Genomic DNA, 20878 nt, shown 5'->3' with positions numbered 1-20878 from the left:
TAAATCGAATTCGTCGATATGAAAGTATGACGGATTTTGAAGCTCAATATTCTAATGAACAGTTGTCCTTGCCCAAGGCCAAGCGAGTTAAATCCATTGGTGTTGTGTCTGTCAGTTCCGATTTTTCTTTGCCTGGGGACGATGAAATAAAACTCGAACTTGGGTAACCTCATATTGAAAATCAGCAAATAATGAAAGCCTTGTTATCCGACGACGTACTTTCTGCTTTCAGGCACTAAGTACCGAATGTTCGTCTTACTGTGCCTCACGGCAGTGACTCAGACGATGATTAAGAAGAAAATACTCTGTTCGATAAACAGGAAAAGGCTTCCGCGACTGACATTGAATTGGGCTCGGAAAGTGACGGCATCTTTGAAGATTTGCCAGTGATTGCTCACTGTGTGAAACACAAAGTTGAGAAAAATTGGGTTAGTGAGCCTGTGACGAACTTGAAGAATTCTAGGTTTTGTCTTTTCAAGACTTCTGACGGCTCCATAACACCAATAAAAAAATCCAAGCTGTTGTGGCTTCTGAGGGAAAGCTCTGAAAAGCTGAGTAGTGACCGATTAAAACGGGTGATGGTCCAGGGCCGACGAGTAGGACTACGTGAGTCGCCACAAACCAATGCAGAGGTCGGTGTGAAATCGGAATTGCGTATCGGTGAATGGTGCGTTTACAGACCTGTTGGCGGTTGCTCCTTACTTACAGTTCGTTACCACGAACTGTTTGATTGGTCCTTACCTAAATGTTCATAACTGGCTTACTTTCGGCCCTTCGCTTCCTGAACTTTTACCTGTGGCATGCAAGTTGTTTTCTGTCTTCTGTTTCACACCATTTAGGCGGTTGGACATCGATATTTATAACACTACGAACTTTCCATTTTGATTTCTGACTCCAGGATGGAGGTTCAAGTTGATTATCCGACAGGATATTTCGGCTTGACAGGATTCAGGTTGAAAGGATTATCCAACAGGATATTCATGGATTCTTCAGGTTGGTTGGGTTGGAAATCAAGGTAAATTTAATCATTAAGCTTTACGTAGATTATTTTCAGCTGCTTGAAAATTATTTTCAGGCTTTTTGCGGTCATTTTAGTTTTGAAAATTTCTAAGTTTTATCAAACAGTTCGTGGTAACAAACAATAGGCGAGGAATGACCAGACTCGATAGTAACCAAAACTCTGAAAAACGGAATTTTGGTACCCATAGTTATATAAAAAGAAAAGGCTTATCATGCTGATTTCAAATATATAAGTTTCTAAGTTCTACCCATCAAAAGTTACGCGCCTGTGAAAATTTGCCTGATATTCGAAAAAAGGAGAAAACCTCCTTTAAAAGTCATAGAACCTTAATGAAAATCTTACCATCAGAAACAGCTTATAAGAGAACCCTACTGTAGAGGTTTCAAGCTCCTATCTGCAAAAATGTGGAATTTTGTATTTTTTTGCCAGAAGAAATATCACGGATGTGTGTGTATTTTTTTTTTTCTTTTTTTTTCCCAGGGGTGATTGTATCAACCCATTGGTCGTAGGAGGGCTCATTCGAACGTAAATTAAAGTTCTAGTGGTCGAAAAATATAATAACAATGTCTTTGAGGATGACTTAATCCCCCACAGTCCCTGGGGGAAGGGCTGCAAGTTATGAACTTTGCCCATTGTTTACATATAGTATTGTTTATTGGGAACTATACCGACGTTTTCAGGGGTGATTGTTTCTGCTAGTGGGGGGGGTGAGGGGTTACGTGGGAGGATCTTTCTATGGAGGAAGTTTGCATGGGGGAAGTGACACTGCTATGAAGGGAGCACCGGATTTCCCAGCATTATTTAAAAAAAAACGATCAGAAATTAAATAAAAATTTTCTACTGAAAGTAAGTAGCAAATCAAAAGTTAAAACGAACAGAAATTGTTACACATATGAGTGGATTCGCCCCCTGGCAAATACCTCGCTGTTTACGCAATAGTTTTTTTTTTTAGTACTTTCATAAGAGCTCAAAGGTTATTTTTAAAGAATTGGAACATAATTCGAACTTTAGCGTAAAGAGCAAGGTATTGACTAGGGTGTGAACCCCCTAATATACATATTAAAAAAATATGAATATATAAGTTCGTTACGTAAGTTAATTCGTAAGTTATGTATATTTATTACTAATAAAAAAGATCGTAAATAAAATTAAACAACTTTCGAGAAAGTAATTTAACAAAAAAAAAAGTAAAATTAATATACCAGTTTCATTTTAATTATTCATGTACGGTGAGCCAAAATAAAAACCTGCATTAATTCAAAAACGTTCAGATATTAAATAAAAAAACATTTTTTTTTAACTGAAAGTATGGAGCGACATTAAAACTTAAAACGAGCAGAAATTCTTCCGTATAAGAAAGGGGCTGTTCCCTCCTCAACGTATCACTCTTTACGCTAAAGTTTGACTCTTTCTCAAAACTGTATTTTTTTAAACAATAAAAAACTTTAACGTAAAGAGCGAGGCGTTGAGGGGGGACAACCCCTTTCATATACGGAATAATTTCTGTTTGTTATAAGTTTTAATGTCGCTCCTTACTTTCAATTTAAAAAAATATTTAATAACCTGTTAAAAGAGAAAGATATTTGGTCTTTGCGTGATCAGTATTTCTAATTTGGAAAGTCCCTCTTTTTCTCCTTGCATGGTACCATAATAAAAAGATACAAAATTCGAAACGAACGATGTTTTTAGTAAAGTTGCCGTGCTAAGCAGAAAGCTTTCCAATCTCACCAAAAGTAAACCGAAGCTGTTTAGAAAGAATATAATTCTTGCAGTTAACTCCTTTATCCCTTTATCTCTTTTATCTCTTATCTCTCTTTTTTGAAGACAAAAAAAACAAAACAGAATTGAGTAAAAAACAACCTTCGAAAAACAACAGTTTAGGGTAAAAAAATGAATTGATGTGGGCTGTAATTCTTTAAAATAACGACATCGACCTTAGGGTGCATTCATTCTTATTTCCTTCGAACTAACATTTCTTTTTTCGTGACTTTTTTTTCGAATATAAAATGGTAACCAAAAAAATGTTTACAACACCAAAGCAGTGTATTCTTCCTAAACTGTTGTTTGTCGAAGGTTGTTTGATAAACGACTGTTTGTCATTATAGTTTCTGTCAATTCTTTATTTTGAGAAAGAAATTCGAGACCCTTTTCAGATAGTATAGTCTCAAAAATTTATTTATATGTAACACGCAAAGCTTCAAATGCAAAAAAACAAACACGCTCTTTCCAATGTCAAAGTGTCAAAAAGTAGAGAAAAGCTTTATGCAATTTGAATGTTTAAAGGATTTGATCGATTCCAATGTTCCAGTTTGTCTTCCACGGCTTTCCATTTTTAAGCCATTAAAAATATTAACTATTCGTCATTGAACAATTTAATATGTATCCTTTTTTCTGAATTATATGATAGAAAATACCTAAACAGCAAAGAATCCAAAGATCCAAGTGAAAATAGGAGGTAAACTACAAAGCAAAAGAACTCATCCTCTTTCCTATACCAAAGCCAGGACTGTATCCAGGATTTATTGTGTGTGGGGGGGGGGGGGTTACGAAAGGATTTTTTTGTGGGAAGGGGTACAAAACAAACTTCAAAAAACGCATAAAAAATTTGTTTATTTTAATTTTTGTTACATTTTTACGAGTCAAACAAAAATATCGGGGGGGGGGTCAAACCCCCTAAACCCCTACCTCCTGGATACGGCATTGGCCAAAGCATAATGAAGAGTGCCCAAAGTGCAATACAAATACAGTTTATATTTATATCCAAACTAGGTTTTGGTTGCTAGGGTAACGTTAAGTGTTGAAGTGGCCTTTCGTCGGTTTTGCCGACTAAAGAGTTTTGCAAGCAGCACTTTTATTTTGCTTCTTCGCCATCAATGAAATGCTGTAGTTGGCAACTCCTCAAAACTCTTAAAATAGCACGTCTCAAGAATTTGTTTTTCTTCTTTAGTACTTACCTCCGAGATTTAAAACCTAATCCAATCCATGTTGTAATTAAATATTAAAAACAAGTTTTACAACTTAAAGTAAGGAGCAACATTAAAACATGAAACGAACAGAAATTAATACGTACACAAAGGGGGTTGCCCCCTCCTCAACACCTTGCTCTTTACACTAAAGTTTTTTAGTACTTTTAAAAAAGCGTGTTATTGTTTAAATTAAACGGCCTTTGTGCTTCAGGAGTCATTCTAAAAGAATTGGGACAAAGTTCAAACTTTAGCGTAAAGAGAGAGGTGTTGAAGAGGGGGCAACCCCCTTTATATACGTAGGCTAATAATTTATGTTCGTTTTGAGTTTTAATGTTGCTCCTTACTTTCAGTTGAAAAAACTTGTTTTTATTATTTATTTTCTGATTGTTTTTTTAAATAATGGCAGGAAGTCAGACCCTACTTCCACGGAGAAACCCCCTCCCCACTGAAATATCCTCTAGACATTTCAATTCCGGTGAAAGTTACAATTAACCACTCCGCGCGTGAAATTGAGACGGAAAAGAGAAAGCAATACTGTAAAAAGAATTTTGTATAAGAATTCTGGCAAATTCTTCCAGTATATTATTTCCCCTGATAAGTTCACTCCCTGGAAACTTCCCTCCCCATGGAAAATTCCCCGTGGGAAAACTCTCAGCAGAAAATTTGCCCCTCCCCACCCAAAAATGTATGCATACATCCCAATAACAAATACTATGCGCAAACAATGGGCAAATTTATAACTTAAAGACCTTTCCCTTGGTGCAGTGGGGGGGGGTCAAGTTATATCCAAAGGCATAGTTATTGAGCCTTTCAACTATGCTGAACAAAATGGCTATCTCGAAATTTTGATCAGACGATTTTGGAAAAAAGGGGCAGGGGAGGGGGCCTAGTTGCCCTCCACTTTTTTTGGTCACTTGAAAAGGGCACTAGAACTTTTAAGTTCCGTTCAACTGAGTCTCTCCCGATATTCTATGACCACTGGATCGATACGATTATCCCTGGGGAAAAAGAACAAAAAAAACAACACACAAATGAATACTCATCTATGATCTTTCTTTTGGCAAAAAATGGAAAAAAATCCACATTTTTGGAGATAGGAGCTTGAAACCTGTACAGTAGGGTTCTCTGATAAGCTGAGTCTGATGGTGTGATTTTCATTAAGATCATTTGACTTTTAAATGGTGTTTCCCCCCTTTTAAAAATCAGGATAACTTTCTCAGGTATCCTTTGATGGGTAAGATTAAACTTAATGAAATTTATATATTTGAAATCAGCATAAAATGTGATTCTTTTCATATATCTATTGGTATCAAAATTTCGTTTTTTAGAGTTTCAGTTACTATTGAGCCGGGTGCCTCCTTCTTACAGTTTTCAAAATTGCAGCAGGTAAAGCCTTAGGCTATGTTACTTTGCCTAAAAACATAATACCTATTAATTGTTTCCATTGAACTTGACAGTAAAAAAAACAAAACAAAAAAACATCTGATTCTATGTCGATCACTGAGAGACTGCCACAAAATACTTTACTAGTAATTATAGCAATAAGTAATTGATTAATCTCATTATTTATAATCGTTGCAAGATCACTTGCATGAAGACAAATTATTCTACCCTAAAATGAATTGGAAGCGAATAGAAGGTAGACAAATTAGCACAAGCATGTGACCACTCGTTCCTGATGAACAGGCTTTACTATTCCTGCTTATAATGCACTCTTCGTGATAGAGAAGAAATAATCCAACTGTGAATCCTTCTAGTACATGGGCTGTAAAGTTTATCGCAACGTATCCTTGGCCATACGTACCTCTAACTGAATTTCAAATGAATGCAGTCACTTAGGTGTGAATGATAGGTGAGACTCAGAAGTAATAGATACCTCTGAAAATCCCTCCAGTCTGTTCTTTTAGTCCAAAATTATCTAGCCCATAAGTTTCAAGCGTATTTGAGGTCGAAAAAGGATATAAGTCTCTAAAAATCATCACTCTTATGTTCCATTGACTCAGGATTCTTACCATACAGATTTAAAGCCATCTACATTCTGCTGAAAAGTTGGAAATAAACTGCAGTCTTGAAGGGCATAATTTGTGCCTCTGATTATGCAGGTAAACATTCTGGTAGGTTCTTGGTAGGTTCTGGTTCTTGTCCAGTTCAAACAGGACAAGACGTGACTAACTTGCTGCTAAGAAGCTGACAATGGGGGAGAGAGGGTTTTAAGGGCTCATGAGCCAGCTTTGTACCAAAATTCTTACAATTTGAATTACACATTTTCGATTGATATTTGGTGAAAAATGTCCACATTTCCACTGAAATCTTAGAGGTGGGAGAGGCAGTGAAGAGACAACTATTCCACTTTGGTTCTTAGATAATATAGATTGCAATTATTCCCGTAACTACGGTTCAAACAAGCTGCAAAATGTCTACCGTTCTTCTCAACATTTGACAGTGAAAAGGGCTAGGAGATAACAGATGGATTGTGGGCCTAGTCTATTTTTCCGATAATATAGATAAAAGAAAAACCTTGCGCAATTTTTCTTCAAACAAATTGTATTATGCCAGCCTTTCTAATAAAAAACGACAGGGAGAAGGATAGGGGGTTAGAAGGTCCATGTCTATGGCTCCACATTTTGCATCCAAATCATATTGATTCTCAAATCTTTCTATGAATTTGGTTTGTATTTGTTTAGTTTGTATGGTGTTTAAGACTTTGCGACATGCCTAGTTTTCTACTACGAAGCTGAAGGAGGGGCAGCAGAAGTGTTGTTGGAGGGGCTTGGCCCTACTTTAGTTTTTCAATCATATAGATTCAAAGTTCTTGCATAATTCCAGCTTAAATCAGGTCCAACTCGCCTACATCTTTGCTGAAAAGTTGGCGACGGGAAGAGAAGGGGCGTTGGCGTGGGCAAGGATCCACGTTATACCTCCAATAATAGAGAAAACATATTCTTGCTTTATTCTGCATTAAAGAGGGCAGAGCATGCGTGCCTGTTTTGGAGGAAAAATAGTCAGGAAGGGGCAGGTGTGGTAACGGAGGGACCATGGGCCCACTTTTTGCTTCCTAATAATATTAATTGAAAATTCTTGCATGATTACGCTCCAAATAAGGTAAAACATACATATCATTCTGCTAAAAAGTTAGCAATACGACAGTATGTAGAAGTTAGTGGAAGGGCCGTTGGCCCACTTTGACTCTTCCAACATTCAAACTAAAAAATTCATGCATGATTCTGGTTCAAAATATGAAATATGCTTATCTTTCTGCCAAAAAATTAGGATTGAAGGAAAGGGTTTCCCCGTTTGAACCAAGTTTTCAGTTCGACAAAACTTTCAACTGTTTGCATCTCATGATCATATTTTTGAGCAAAAATATAAAAAAAAACCTGTAATGCACGTTCATCAGCTCTTCAAGGGCTACTGAATGTATTAGTCAATACTAATGCTAAGTGAACATTAATAATAATAAAAAAAAGATTTCTTTTTATTCGAACGTTGATTTTCTTGTTGTTGGCTAAATTTTGTAATATCACAACTTGGAAAGGGGAAAATGGGAAAATTTCAATATCTTTAGCAGTGAGAGAACTATTAAGATTTAGAAGACATGTGTGATACCGTTTCTATATCTCGGTCCTAAACACAGATAATGGAATCACAAACTCAAACGAAATCCAACAGTTCGTAGTAACGAACTGTAAGAAAGGAGCGAATCGGCTCAATAGCAACCGAAACTCTAAAAAATGGGATTTTGATACCAATAGATACATAAAAAGAATCGGAGTTTTATGCTGATTTCAAATATAAAAGTTTCATTAAGTTTAGTCTTGCCCAAGAAAGGTTACGATTTTTTGAAAATTTGCCTGATTTTTGAATAAAGGAGGGAAAACCCCTAAAAACATAAAATCTTAATGAAAATCACACCAGCAGATTCAGTGTATCAAACCCAGTGGTCTTAGAATATCATAAAAGGGCTCATTCGAACGGGAATTATAAGTTTTAATGCCTTTTTTAAGTGACCAAAAAATTGGAGGGTATCCAGGCCCCCTCCCGTGCCCCTTTTTTCTCAGAATCGTCCGATCAAATTTTAAGATAACCATTTTGTTCAGCATAGTCGAAAAGCCAAATAAATATGCCTTTGGAGATATCAGGATCCCCACTGCCCCTGGGGAAAGGTCTTTAAGCTATAAAATTTGCCTATTGTTTACGTATAGTATTTTTTATTCGGAAGTATGCATACATTTTTCGTGGGTGGGGGAATTTTTAATGGTGGGATTTTCTACGGGGATAATTTGTCATGGGGAGGGAAGTTTCCAGGGGGGAATTTACCAGGGGAAATTTTACACTGGGAGTATTTTCCAGAATTCTTATACGAAATTCTTCTTATGTCTTGCTTTATCATTGCCTACTCAATTTTACGCATGGAGATGTTAAGAGTAATTGTTCAGGGTAAATTTCCACCAGGATTGAATCGTCTAGAGAATATATCCTTGGGTAGGAGGGATTTTTCAGTAGAGGAGTAGCCAGATTTCTAGGCATTATTTAAAAAACGGTCAAATTTGACCGTTAAATTTGAAAAACAATTTTTTTAACTGAAAGTAAGGAGTAACACTAAAACTTGAAAAGAACAGAAATTATTCCATATATGAAAGGGGCTGTCCCCTCATCAACGTCCCGCTCTTTACGCTAAGGATTGCCTCTTTGTCATAACTCTACTTTTTAAAGTAATAAAAACTTTAGTGTAAAGAGCGGGGCGTTGATGAGGAGACAGCCCCTTTCATATATGGAATAATACAGCTTGTAAAAGTGCACGGTAACGCTCAGACTCGGGAGAAAATGCTACTTTTTTGGATTTGTAAATTTTTCTCTTTTTACTCCAATTTTTTTTTTTTTTTACTGGACGGGGAGTTGTCGTATATCCTAAGCACTTGTAAATTTCAGTCTAGCTTCAATTTGGAAATGCTGCCATCCTGCTTGCCGGCTTAAATAGAGCTATCGAATTGACACCGGAAACGTGGCTGGAGTAAAAAAAATCTTTTTGATTACTGCTTTTTGACGAAGGCTATAGAACTCCACTTTAGCTTTCCACATTGTAAGCTCTGGCTCAAGCGAAAATAATCCTTTTTGGTCCCAGGCAAGAATTATAAACATATTTACAAACTGTAGTGTCATAGTCATCAATCCAGCCGGAGGCTTACATTTTCTGGAAAAACCATGGGGCTAGGCTTTTACCATTTCCTTAGAATAAACTGAAATTGGCGGCATAACAAAAATTACAAAACAAAAAGCAAGACAAAACCAAAGAGTTGCTGCCGCAACACAACTAAGGCATAAAAATTTTGGAGATTGCACAAAATTATTTTAAATCCGAATTTATTTAAGATAGAGAAGTGAAAATGCTAAACTAATACTCTCTCCGAACTCCGACGTCAAAGCGTAGAAAAAACTTGTATAGCATTTCTATAGTTTGTCTTTGTCGTCTTCATTTTTCCAAAGAATTACAATAATAAATTAACAGTGAGAAAGTTTATGCTTTTAAACCTGCTACACCTCATCCTATGTTGAAAAGTACATCCTTCAATTTTGTAAATCCAAAATTCATCAGACCAATTATAAGAGATGCTCAAAACTCTTAATACGTGAAATCAAACAGTTCGTGGTAACGAACTGTAAGTAAGGAGCGACCCGGCTCAATGGTAACCGAAACTCTAAAAAACGGGATTTTGATACCAATAGATACATCAAAAGAATCAAATTTTAATTCTGATTTCAAATATATAAGTTTCATTAAGTTTAATCTTACCCATCAAAAGTTACGTGCCTGAGAAAATTTGGCTGATTTTCGAAAAAAGGGGGAAAGACCCCTAAAAGTTATAGAACCTTAATGAAAATCACACCATCATATTCAGCGTATCAGAGAACCCTACTGTAGAGGTTTCAAGCTCCTATCTACAAAAATGTGGAATTTTACATTTTTTGCCAGAAGAAAGATCACGGATGCGTGTTTATTTGTTTGTTTGTTTATTTTTTTTTTGTTTTTTTTTACCAGGGGTGATCGTATAGACCCAGTGGTCCTAGAATATCGTGGGAGGGCTCATTGGAACGGAAATTAAAAGTTCTAGAGCCCTTTTTAAGCGACCAAAAAAAATGGAGGGCAACTTGGCCCCCTCCCACGCTCATTTTTTTCCCGAAGTCACCCGATCAAAATTTTGAGATAGCCATTTGGTTCATCATGGTTGAAACTATGATAAAAATGTCTTGTAGGATGACTTGATCCCCCCACGTCCTCCGGGGGAGGGCTGACAGGTATGAAATGTACTCAATTTTAACATAGAGTATTGGTTATTGGGAAGTATACAGACTTTTTCAGAGGAGATTTTTTGTGGTAGGTGGGGGAAGGAGAGGGTCGGGGGCTATATGGAAGGATCTTGCCATGACGGAAGGTGCCATGGGGGCAGGGACAGTGCTATGAAGGGGGCGCCGGATTTCCCAGCATTATTAAAGAAAAAGATCAGGAATTAAATAAAAAAAAAACAAGTTTTTCAACTGATCAACTGATTGTGATTAAGAGGTCATTTTTAAAGAACTGGAAAAAAAATTAGAACTATAGTTTAAAGTGCAGGGTAGTGACTAGGGGGCGAACCCCCTAATATACGTGTTAAAAATTTATGAATATAGAAGTTCGTTACGTAAGTTAATTCTAAGTTACGTATATTTATTACAAATAAAAACGTCCGTAAATAAAATTAAACAAGTTTCGAGAAAGCCATTTAACCAAATATAATATGCAAATTTTGTTTTAATTATTCATGTACGGTGAGCCAAAATCAAAACCTGTATTAATTCAAAAACGTTCAAAAATTAAATAAAAAAAACAATTAATTTTCAGGGGAGAAGGAAACATTTTACGCAGAAAACTTTCCATGAAAGAATGTTCTTGGGAGAGGAGGGTTTCCATGGAAGCGAGGGTTTCCCGGCACTTTTTGAAAAAGAATAGAAATTAAATGGAAAAACAAGTTTTTCAGCTGAAACTAAGGAGCAACCTTAGAACTTAAAACGAACAGAAATATTCCGTGTATAAGGGGAGTTTCCTCCTCCTCAATACCCCGTTCTTGACGCTAAAATTTGGCCTTTTGCCCCAATTCTTACAAATCGACTCCTGAAACATAAGGAATGTTTAATTAGAATAAGGATTTTTTTTCTTAAGTGCTTAAAGTGCGTGTGTGAAGAGAGGGGTATTGAGGTGGAGGCAGCCCCCCTTATATAAGGAATAGTTTTGTTCGTTTTAAGATGTTGCATCTTACTTGCAGCTGAAAAAAATCTTGTTTTTTTAGTTTAATAATATATGAAGGCTACAACGCAAAAGGTGCACACATGGGCGCCCATATGGGGGGAGGGAAGGGGGAGCTCCACCCCCCCCCCCCCCTGGCTGACTGATGCTGCCTTATTTTTATATTTCTGTTCTGAGATTTCTATTATATAGCATTAAAAGTGCCAATTAGATGAGGTTTGCCCCCCCCCCCTGGAATTCAGCTTATTGGCGCCGATGGGTGCACAAGGTTTCCAATATCAAATTCAACCAATAGGTCGAAGGTGGGTTTTAATTCTTGCCCAATGCATAGAGATGGAAAGAAGGATTTAAATCATTGTTTTTGTAAGGATTGTTTAAAAGGGAGGCACGATTAAATCCCATATTACGTAGCAGAGACTTCATGGGGATGAAGATGTTGGGAGAGTCGGCATGGGCACCCAAAAGGGAGTGGGGGGGGGGGGGCAAGGGGGTGCCACTCCCCTCCCCTGGCTGAATGACGGTGTCATATATTCGTATTAATTAAAAAAAAAACTCTCCACAGAATAAGTTTTCAAAGTAGGGAAAAGAGCTCTCATTTAGGCCAAAAACAGGCAGAAATTAAGTCAAATAATCTTTCAAGCGAAGAAATACCACAAATACCTATCAACAATTAAATTAGACATAAAGCGAATATAAATTACAATAAATTTCAGAGTCGAACTCAAAACGACCAAAGATTAACATTATTAGGGCACATCCCCCATGCCTTCTCAAGACCAGAACATAACTTAGGCTTTACTGAAAAAAAAAGGCCGTGGATTGTCATTTTAATATGCCTATACTGATATTTATTCCTTAAAATAAAAAAAGGGTAAAAAAAGTGAGTAAAAAAAAGTGTTTTACTTATTTAAGTAAAAAATTGAAAACATCTAAACAAATTGTTTTTAGTAAAGCGAAAATTATGTTCTGGTCTTGAGAAGTCATGGGAGTTATCAGCCCTCCTAATGTTAATTTTTGCTCATTTCGAGTTTGACTCGGCTATTTATTCTAATATCTGTTCATTTTGAGTTTCATTTATTTATTTATAGTTATTTGTGGTAGTTTTACGCTTGGATGATTACTTGACTTCATTTCTGCCAATTTTTTGCTTAATAGAGCTCTTTACTTTTCTTTGAAAATCTAGTTTTGTGGAAAATTTTTTTTTAGATGAATATTTGTTCGTTTTTTATTGACAAATTCATTTTCATAAAAAAATTTTTTTTTTGTCTTTTCGTTTTTTTTTTATAAGAATCCATAGTTTGGCATATTTGTGGGGGTTTGACATTCCCAATTTCCCTAAAGACATAGTTGCTGGACTGTTCTAGTATGCTAAACAAAATACTTGTCTCAAAATTTTGACATAGATGAGTTTGGGAAATAAATCGGCTTGAGAGACGGGCTGATTGCCCTTCAATATCTTTTTACTCTTAGAAAGGACCCCAGAACTTTTAATTTTGAATCGAATTAGCTTCTTTAAATGTTTCAATGATATTTCTAGCTATAATAGAGTGGTGCTGTCTATGATATTATATGCCTTTTTGAAAACCTGCATGTATACAGTTTTTTTCGTTTAATTGTAACGCTCCCAATTAAACGAACACTTCCTAAACACTTCCTAGAAGTTTTCACCTTAATACTCTTAGCGTCATTAGTTACAGTAACTGTAGTTGTAGTAGATAATTTCGGAGACCACATTGCCTTTCCACGACGATAAAATAAAAGTTCAAAGAGGGATAAAATCCTTTTTAATAGACAGTGTATAGAAATTCACAAAAATACCAGATATTTCGGTCACATATACAGTGACCGTCATCAGTACTAAAAGGGTCACTGTATATGTGACCGAAATATCTGGTATTTTTGTGAATTTCTTTACACTGTCTATTAAAAAGAATTTTATCCCTATTTTTTACTTTTATTTTGTAATTGTAGTACTAAAAGTATACACGTATTGCCTTCTGGCTAGTTCAAAATCCCCCACAACTTGCTCTTAAAGATCTAACTTAAGAATATAAGTTGATAATCAAATAACTTAATAATCAAATATTTCTTATATTCTCTCCTATCTTCTCTCCATCACGCTTGACTCTTATTAAATAAAAAAAACAAGTTTTTTTTAACTGAAAGTAAGGAGCGACATTAAAACTTAAAACCAACAGATATTATTCCGTATATGAAAGGGGCTGTCCCCTCCTCAACGCCTCGCTCTTTACGCTAAAGTTTTTTATTGTTTGAAAAAATAAAGTTGTTAGAAAGTCAAACTTTAGCGTAAAGAGCGTGGCGTCGAGGAGGGGACAACCCCTTTAATATACGGAATAATTTCTGTGCGTTTTAAGTTTTAATGTCGCTCCTTAATTTCAGTTAAAAAAACTTGTTTTTTTTATTTAATTTTTGAACGTTTTTGTATAAATGCAGGTTTTGATCTTGGCTCAGAATACATGAATAATTAACACAAAATTGTCACATTAATTTACTTTTATTTAGTTAAATGGCTTTCTCGAAACTTGTTTCATTTTATTTACGAACGTTTTTATTAGTAATTAATATAAGTAACTTACGAATTAACTTACGTAACGAACTTCTATATTCATATATTTTTAATACGTATATTAGGGGTTCGCCCCTAGTCAATACCTTGCTCTTTAAGCGAAAGTTCGAATTTTGTTCCAATTCTTTAAAAATGACCGCTTAATCACAAAGGCCGGTAATTAGAATAAATAGCTCTTATGAAAGTACTAAAAAAATTTCTGGCTTAAAGCGTGAGGTATTGACTAGGAGGTGAACCCAATCATATATGTAATATTTTCTGTTCGTTTAAAGTTTTGATGTTGCTGCTGTTGCAGTTGAAAAACTTGTTTTTTTATATTTAATTTCTGATCTTTTTTTAAGTAATGCTGGGAAGTCAGGCGTCCCCTTCATAGCAATATCACATCCCCCATGAAAACTTCCCTCATGGAAAAATCCTCCTACATAACCCCCGCCCCCCCCCCCACTACCCGGAAATATCTCCCCTGAAAAAGTCTGTACTGTATACTTCCCAATAACCAATACTATATGTTGACATTGGGTAAAGTTCATAACTTTCAGCCCTCCTCCCGGGAACTTCGGGGGATTAAGTCGTCCTAAAAGACATACTTATAATATTTTTGAAAATACTAAACAAAATGGCTATCTCAAAATTTTGATCAGGTGACTTTGGGAAAAAAATGAGCGTGGGAGGGGGCCTAGTTGCCCTCCATTTTTTTGGTCACTTAAATTGGGCACTAGAACTTTTAATTTCAATTCAAATGAGACCTCCTACGATATTCTAGGAGCACTGGGTCGATACGATCATCCCTGGGGGAAAAAAACAAACAAAAACAAATAAACACGCATCCGTGATATTTCTTCTGGCAAAAAACGCAAAATTCCAAATTTTTGTTGATGTGAGCTTGAACCCTCCACAGTACGGTTCTCTGATACGCGGAATATGATGGTGTGATTTTCATTAAGGTTCTATAACTTTTAGGGGGTCTTTCCCCCTTTTTTCGAAAATCAGCCAAATTTTCTTAGGCGTTTAACTTTTGATGGGTAAGAATACACTTGATGAAACTTATATATTTGAAATCAGCATTAAAATCCGATTCTTTTTATGTATCTATTTGTATCAAAATACCGTTTTCTAGAGTTTCGGTTACCATTGAGCCGGGTCCCAATAACCAATACTATATGTTAACATTGGGTAAAGTTCACAACTTTCAGCCCTCCTCCTGGGGGCGTCGAGGGATTCAGTCATCCTAAAAGACATAGTTATAATATTTTAGATCATGCTGAACAAAATGGCTATCTCAAAATTTTGATCGGGTGACTTTGGGAAAAAAATGAGCGTGGGAGGGGGCCTAGTTGCCCTCTATTTTTTGGTCACTTAAAAAGGGCACTAGAACTTTTAATTTCCATTCCAATGAGCCCTCCCACGATATTCTAGGAACACTGGGTCGATACGATCACCCCTGGGAAAAAGAAAGAAAAAAAAAACAAAGAAAAAAAACAAACAAATAAACACGCATCCGTGATCTTTCTTTTGGCAAAAAATGGAAAATTCCACATTTTTGTAGATAGGAGCTCGAAACCTCTACAGTAGGGTTCTCTGATACGCGGTGTGATTTTCATTAAGGTTCTATAGCTTTTAGGGGGTCTTTTCCCCTTTTTTCGAAAATCAGCCAAATTTTCTCAGGCGCGTAAATTTTGATACGTAAAATTAAAATTGATGAAACATACATATTTGAAATCAGAATTAAAATCTAATTCTTTTGATGTATCTATTGGTATTAAAATCCCGTTTTTTAGAGTTTCGGTCACCATTGAGCCGGGTCGCTCCTTACTTACAGTTCGTTACCACGAACTGTTTGAAAATGGAACTAGAACTATGCATTTCCAAACAAATGAGCCTCCTCTAAAGTTCACAAGACCACCTCTTCATAAGAACCTTACATCCTCTGGGGCATAACTTAAGACCCTTAACCCCATACTTTGGGAGGGTGGGATGTGTCAACCCCAATGGTCGTGTTATGAGATCTTTGGACTATTTTTGAGCAAATAGATATCTTAAATTTCTATAGGATGTATTGGGGGAAAATATGACGTAAGGGGGGGGTATAGCTGCCTTCCGATAAATTTGACTCTTAAAAATGGCTCTTCGACTTCTGGTTTCAATGCAATGAGCCTCCTCCGAAGTTTACATGACCACTATTTCTATAAAAAAAAACTTATATATTCCCAGGGCGTAGCTTACAGCCCTTGACCTGAGGGCTAAATGGGGGGGGGGGAGTTATCCTCAAAGACATAGTTTCTGAACCTTTCAACTAAACTGAACAAAATTACTGTCTAAGAAATTATGATTGAATGTGTTTGGGAAAATGATTGGCGTATGGGGGGGGGCTGGATGACCTCCAATCACTTTTGACTGTTAAAAAGGCCAGTAGAACTACTGATTACGAATCAAATGAATCCCCTCTGTGGTTTATACGACAGCCATTTCTATAAAAAAAACTTTATATCCCCACAGGGCATAACTTACAACCCTTGCTCTGAAGGTTGAGTGGGGGGGGGGGGGCTGTAATTGTCAAACTCATAATTTCCGGACCTTTAAACTACGCCGAACAAAATGGCTATCTCAAAATTTTGATTTGATGTGTTTAGGGAAGTGATTGACGCGAGGAAGGGGGAGCTGGTGGTATTATATGGGGTATTATTACGTATATGAGGGGGTTCGCCCCCAAGTCAATACCTCGCTCTTTACGCTACAGTTTTTTTTTTGTGCTTTCAAAAGAGCTATCTCTTCTAATTAAACGGCCTTTGTGATTCAGGGGTTTGTGAATTAAACAAAATTTGAAGAGGGGACAGCCCCTTTCATATACAGAATAATTTCTGTTCGTTTTAAGTTTTAATGTCGCTCCTTACTTTCAGTTTAAAAAACTTGTTTTTTTTATTTAATGTCAATTAAAATTGAAGCAAAACTGAACTGGCATGAATAAAAATGAACATTGGGGATATTGAACAGTAGGACTGAACACTGAAGACAGGATAATATCTGAACAGGGAAAGCTCAGACAAACTAAACTAAAATTAGGACAAAATAAAACTGAACTGGGACAAAATGAAAACAATTTGTGTTCTTATAAGATACGAAAGCTAAAACGCCGCACATGATTTCCAATATTAGAATACCAAAAAAAGAAAATTTACTGCATTTAAATCGATCTGAACTAGGAGCCATTTTATTTTCATACAGTTCTTTCAAAGCTTTTGTTTCCAATGGCTAGGATCTTTCCATCTCCGAAGGGTTTATCCAGTTTCAATGTGTACTGGTAAAAAATGAAATTGAACACTGAAAACGCAACACAATGATTACTAGGGGAAGAAACACAAACTGGGAAACTAGGATAAGCGTATCTGGGACAAAAAAGTAGAACAAGACTTGACAAAACAAAACTGAACCGGGAGAAATTGAAATTTTTTTAGCTTCATTTATTCTATTTCAATCTGAACTGGTGTAAAATGAAATTAAACATTGAAAACGCTTCACAATGAACACTGGGTAAATGAAGCTGAACTGGCCAACTAATATAAACTTAACTGGGGCAAAATAGGTAAAACAAAAATAGGACAAAAGATAACTTACATGGGAGGAAATAAAAATTATTTTAAGCTTCTAATATGTAAAGGCAAAAAGTCTACGTTATTCGTATATTATGATGTCAAAAACTTATATTTACAGTATTTGAATCGATCTAAACTGCAAGCCATTTTTGATTTGATAATTTCTTTCCAAGGCTTTTGTTCTCAAAAGCTAGACTCTTTCTAATTCCCAGGATTTGTGCTATTCATGACCCGTCGAGCAATCATTTTCCCTTTTTCTAACTTATCTCGCACCAAAGACCTCACGCAATTCTGTCAAATAGTTCTCAAAGGAACAACTAGGCATGGGAAGTTAGAACAAAAATGGATTTAACATTCATTTACGGGAGAAGGAAAAAAAATCTTTACGTCAACATTTTCTTTCTTTCTATTTAAGGAAACAGTATATAATAGAACATTACAATAGTACTTTTCTAGTTATTGTTGAATTTTCGGAAACTTATTGGAAATAATTACAAAAAGGAAAGCCTTGTGACAACTCATTTTTATCTGAGGTTTACCATTCCTCTTCACAAAGAGAAATCAGGGCAAGGTATTGGCACCTGAATTTTCTGCCCTAAACCAAAATAGACACAAACCTTGATATGTTAGTCTAGGAACACAATTAGGAAGGGGAGGGAGAGGGCCGTTCTTCCAGGACTCAAATTTCATAAAGAATCAAGAATAACTGGAAATATCAATTCTTGGAAATATCAGTAACTGGAAAATATCAGCTCTTGATATTTTTGGAAGCATGAGATCTGGAGCCATCCCCCATTCACATCCCTTGTGTAACTGACAATTTGGGGCTACAAGGGGTTATTTGCCCCCTATAGATTCTTATAACTTTTTTTTTTGTTTTTCCTTAGAAATATAGAAAAAAACGCCTTCCTCCCTTAATTTTGAAAAATACCTTTTTTGCATCTTCAGTGAAAACAAATGTGAGAAAACCCATGCACAATTCCCCTATATTTTCATAAATTGATGCCACTGCTTCCAATGCATGTCCTAACTACCCTTAAAGCATCATCCTTGAAAAAACCCTTACACTAAGAGCACTAAATAGATATCGCAAGCACTTTTCACCACTTCAGTGAGTCAAAATAGAAAAACGTACTTTGCAGACGTGATCTTGATTTTTCAAAGTCTGATTTTTCATTAGAGTTTAAATATTTTTTTCGAGACAGGTTCATACAAACGTAGATGAAAACTGCAGGATAACAAACAAAGTCCTCTCCCCCTTCCCATAAAAATCCCACCCTAAGTGTAACACCTTCCCACCAACGCTTAACATAAACAAATCATTTGGAAACACTAAGAAAAAATAGTAGAAAATAAACAATCCCAAGAAACCAGGTTGGGGATGAGTCTAAGGCACTTCACCCTGCGTGTGTGCCTATTATTCTACCTTCAATTTATTTCTTTTTGATTCTTTAATGAATGTCGTCCAGCCTTATCTTCACTCCCTACCCTAATTACCTGAAAACACCATTCCTTAAAGAATACCTTACCTTAAAAGCATTGGAAAGGCGTCGCCGCCTACTAAAAGCATCCATAGAGTTGCCAGACCCAGAAAATCCTCCAATAAAAGGTCCTGAAGGAGATGGGACACCAAGCCTTGCAATTGAAGGGGCGTCACATTCTGAGCGACTGCTATCAACTGAGTCATCGCGACGAACTTGCATTGCCTGGTCTAGGGCGTCTATATGAGTAAGGCTTTTTGAGCGACCCTTAAAATAAAACAAATATTTGATTGTATCCATTTGACAATCCTTTCCTCCTGTGTATTTAATTATTTAGTGGCTACCTTCTAGAGAGGTTTGTGACACAAAAATAACGCTACTTAACGTTATTTTTGGAGAGGTACAAAAAATTCATACGTACAGAAATTGAACTTTTGTAAAATGTGTGTTTAATGTGGCTTCCACAGGCATCATCTTAATCACATTAAAGAATATAAAACCAAGTTCCAGCTATTCTTAAAATTGATTAAGAAGGTATAGCTTTCTTTTAAAGGTGTTGTTGTCTGAACTTGTGCGTTCTTAATGTTTGAAATGGACGAAAAGCGTTGTCTAGCTTAAGTAATACGTTTTGCCTGCATGTCTTCATTGTTCAACGTGGTAACACTGACGAAAATATGATATTGTCCTAAAAATTTCCCATTTTTAAAACAACCAAAAGAAAAAGTTTCAGAAAATAGAGATTTTCAGGTCTGAATAGACCCTAGATGGGTCCAGGGAAAATAATATTTTTATTTTGATGTCCTTGCAACTTCAATGAACAAAGTTCAAAAACCTCAGACAGACTAGGTGTGAGGCGCTATTAATCTTAAAGATATCGCGTAAGTCAAGTCGTTATGGAGGGGTACCAAGCGTGGCGCAATGTGTGCCATGCATTGTGCAAGAGGTGTACAATGCAATGGAGAAGTTTACCACGCATTGCAGAGTAAGTGGTGCTACGAGACGTACATCAGGTGACAGAAAGTGGGAACCCTTCCGCTAGTCGTACACCTCTACGCGAGTTATCATTTCTTGCTATTAAATAACGCTAATGATGAACGAACAGGGAGACTAGGCCTCTTATGAGGAATGGCAATTATTTCAGGAAAATTGGTGCAAGTGGTTCAAAATGCATAGTTTTTTCAACATATCTTTGTTTGAATCAGATGGCTAAAGATAGAACTCCGTTAGTTCTGCAAGGTTTTATGGCAGTAGTGGGGTGTAAGCATGGTGGCAGTGAACGTGTATGAAGGGTACAGCAAGCACAGCACATAGGGAAAAGCGCAACAGAGGTCCGCAAAAAAAATCAATACAATTATAAAGTATGTCAATGGAGTAAGGGTAATAATTATAAAAATGTTTTAACTCACTATAGAAAGCTGGAAGAAGATAGCAACGTCACAAAAAAAGAAACAAGATGGGAAAGTTCTAAGAGTGGTAGCAAAAAAAAAAAAAATAAGGAGAAAATTCAATAGAAAAAAGCTATACATTTAATTATTTATTTATACTTTTTACGTTGCGATGACGCTGATGTTGTTTAAAATAGAATATAAATTCAAATTAAAAATATGAAGTTGTGCATAATCAAATTACTAAAAAAAAGATTGATTAAATTACTAATTAAATTACAGTTACTAATTGCACATAATTAGTTTAAATAAATTTATTTTACTGTAAGACTGCATCGTTTCTAAAATTATGCTTAAAAAGAAATCAACCGCATCGAAGTGGAAGGTAAAACTTTAAGAATGCTAAAATGGTAAAAAATGTAAAATTTTGAAAATAGTTTCCGTAAAAGTACCAGGAAGCAGTAGCCACTCCCTCAAGCTGACATTGTCAATGATACGGTAAATGTTTTGTTTGACTGAAAGCATTAAATAATGATACAATGTTATAGAATAATAATATTCCATATTAT

General features: G+C 35.9%; 1 protein-coding gene across 1 annotated transcript in view; it reads right to left on the bottom strand.

The window, feature by feature from the left end:
• Positions 1-20878, bottom strand: part of LOC148945906 (uncharacterized) — a 684784-nt gene that overhangs the window by 354156 nt on the left and 309750 nt on the right. The window contains exon 6 of the mRNA XM_089097548.1: positions 18973-19191. Within this exon, the coding sequence (XP_088953674.1) occupies positions 18973-19191 (219 nt within the window). The remainder of the gene's footprint in view (positions 1-18972; positions 19192-20878) is intronic.

Source organism: Artemia sp. Qi Xiang Cuo, chromosome 12, assembly GCF_049724085.1.
Source record: "Artemia sp. Qi Xiang Cuo chromosome 12, ASM4972408v1, whole genome shotgun sequence".
In the NCBI taxonomy this organism is placed as follows: domain Eukaryota; kingdom Metazoa; phylum Arthropoda; class Branchiopoda; order Anostraca; family Artemiidae; genus Artemia; species Artemia sp. Qi Xiang Cuo.
Note: the sequence above shows the minus strand (reverse complement) of the source record. Positions and strands in the feature narration are given on the sequence as shown.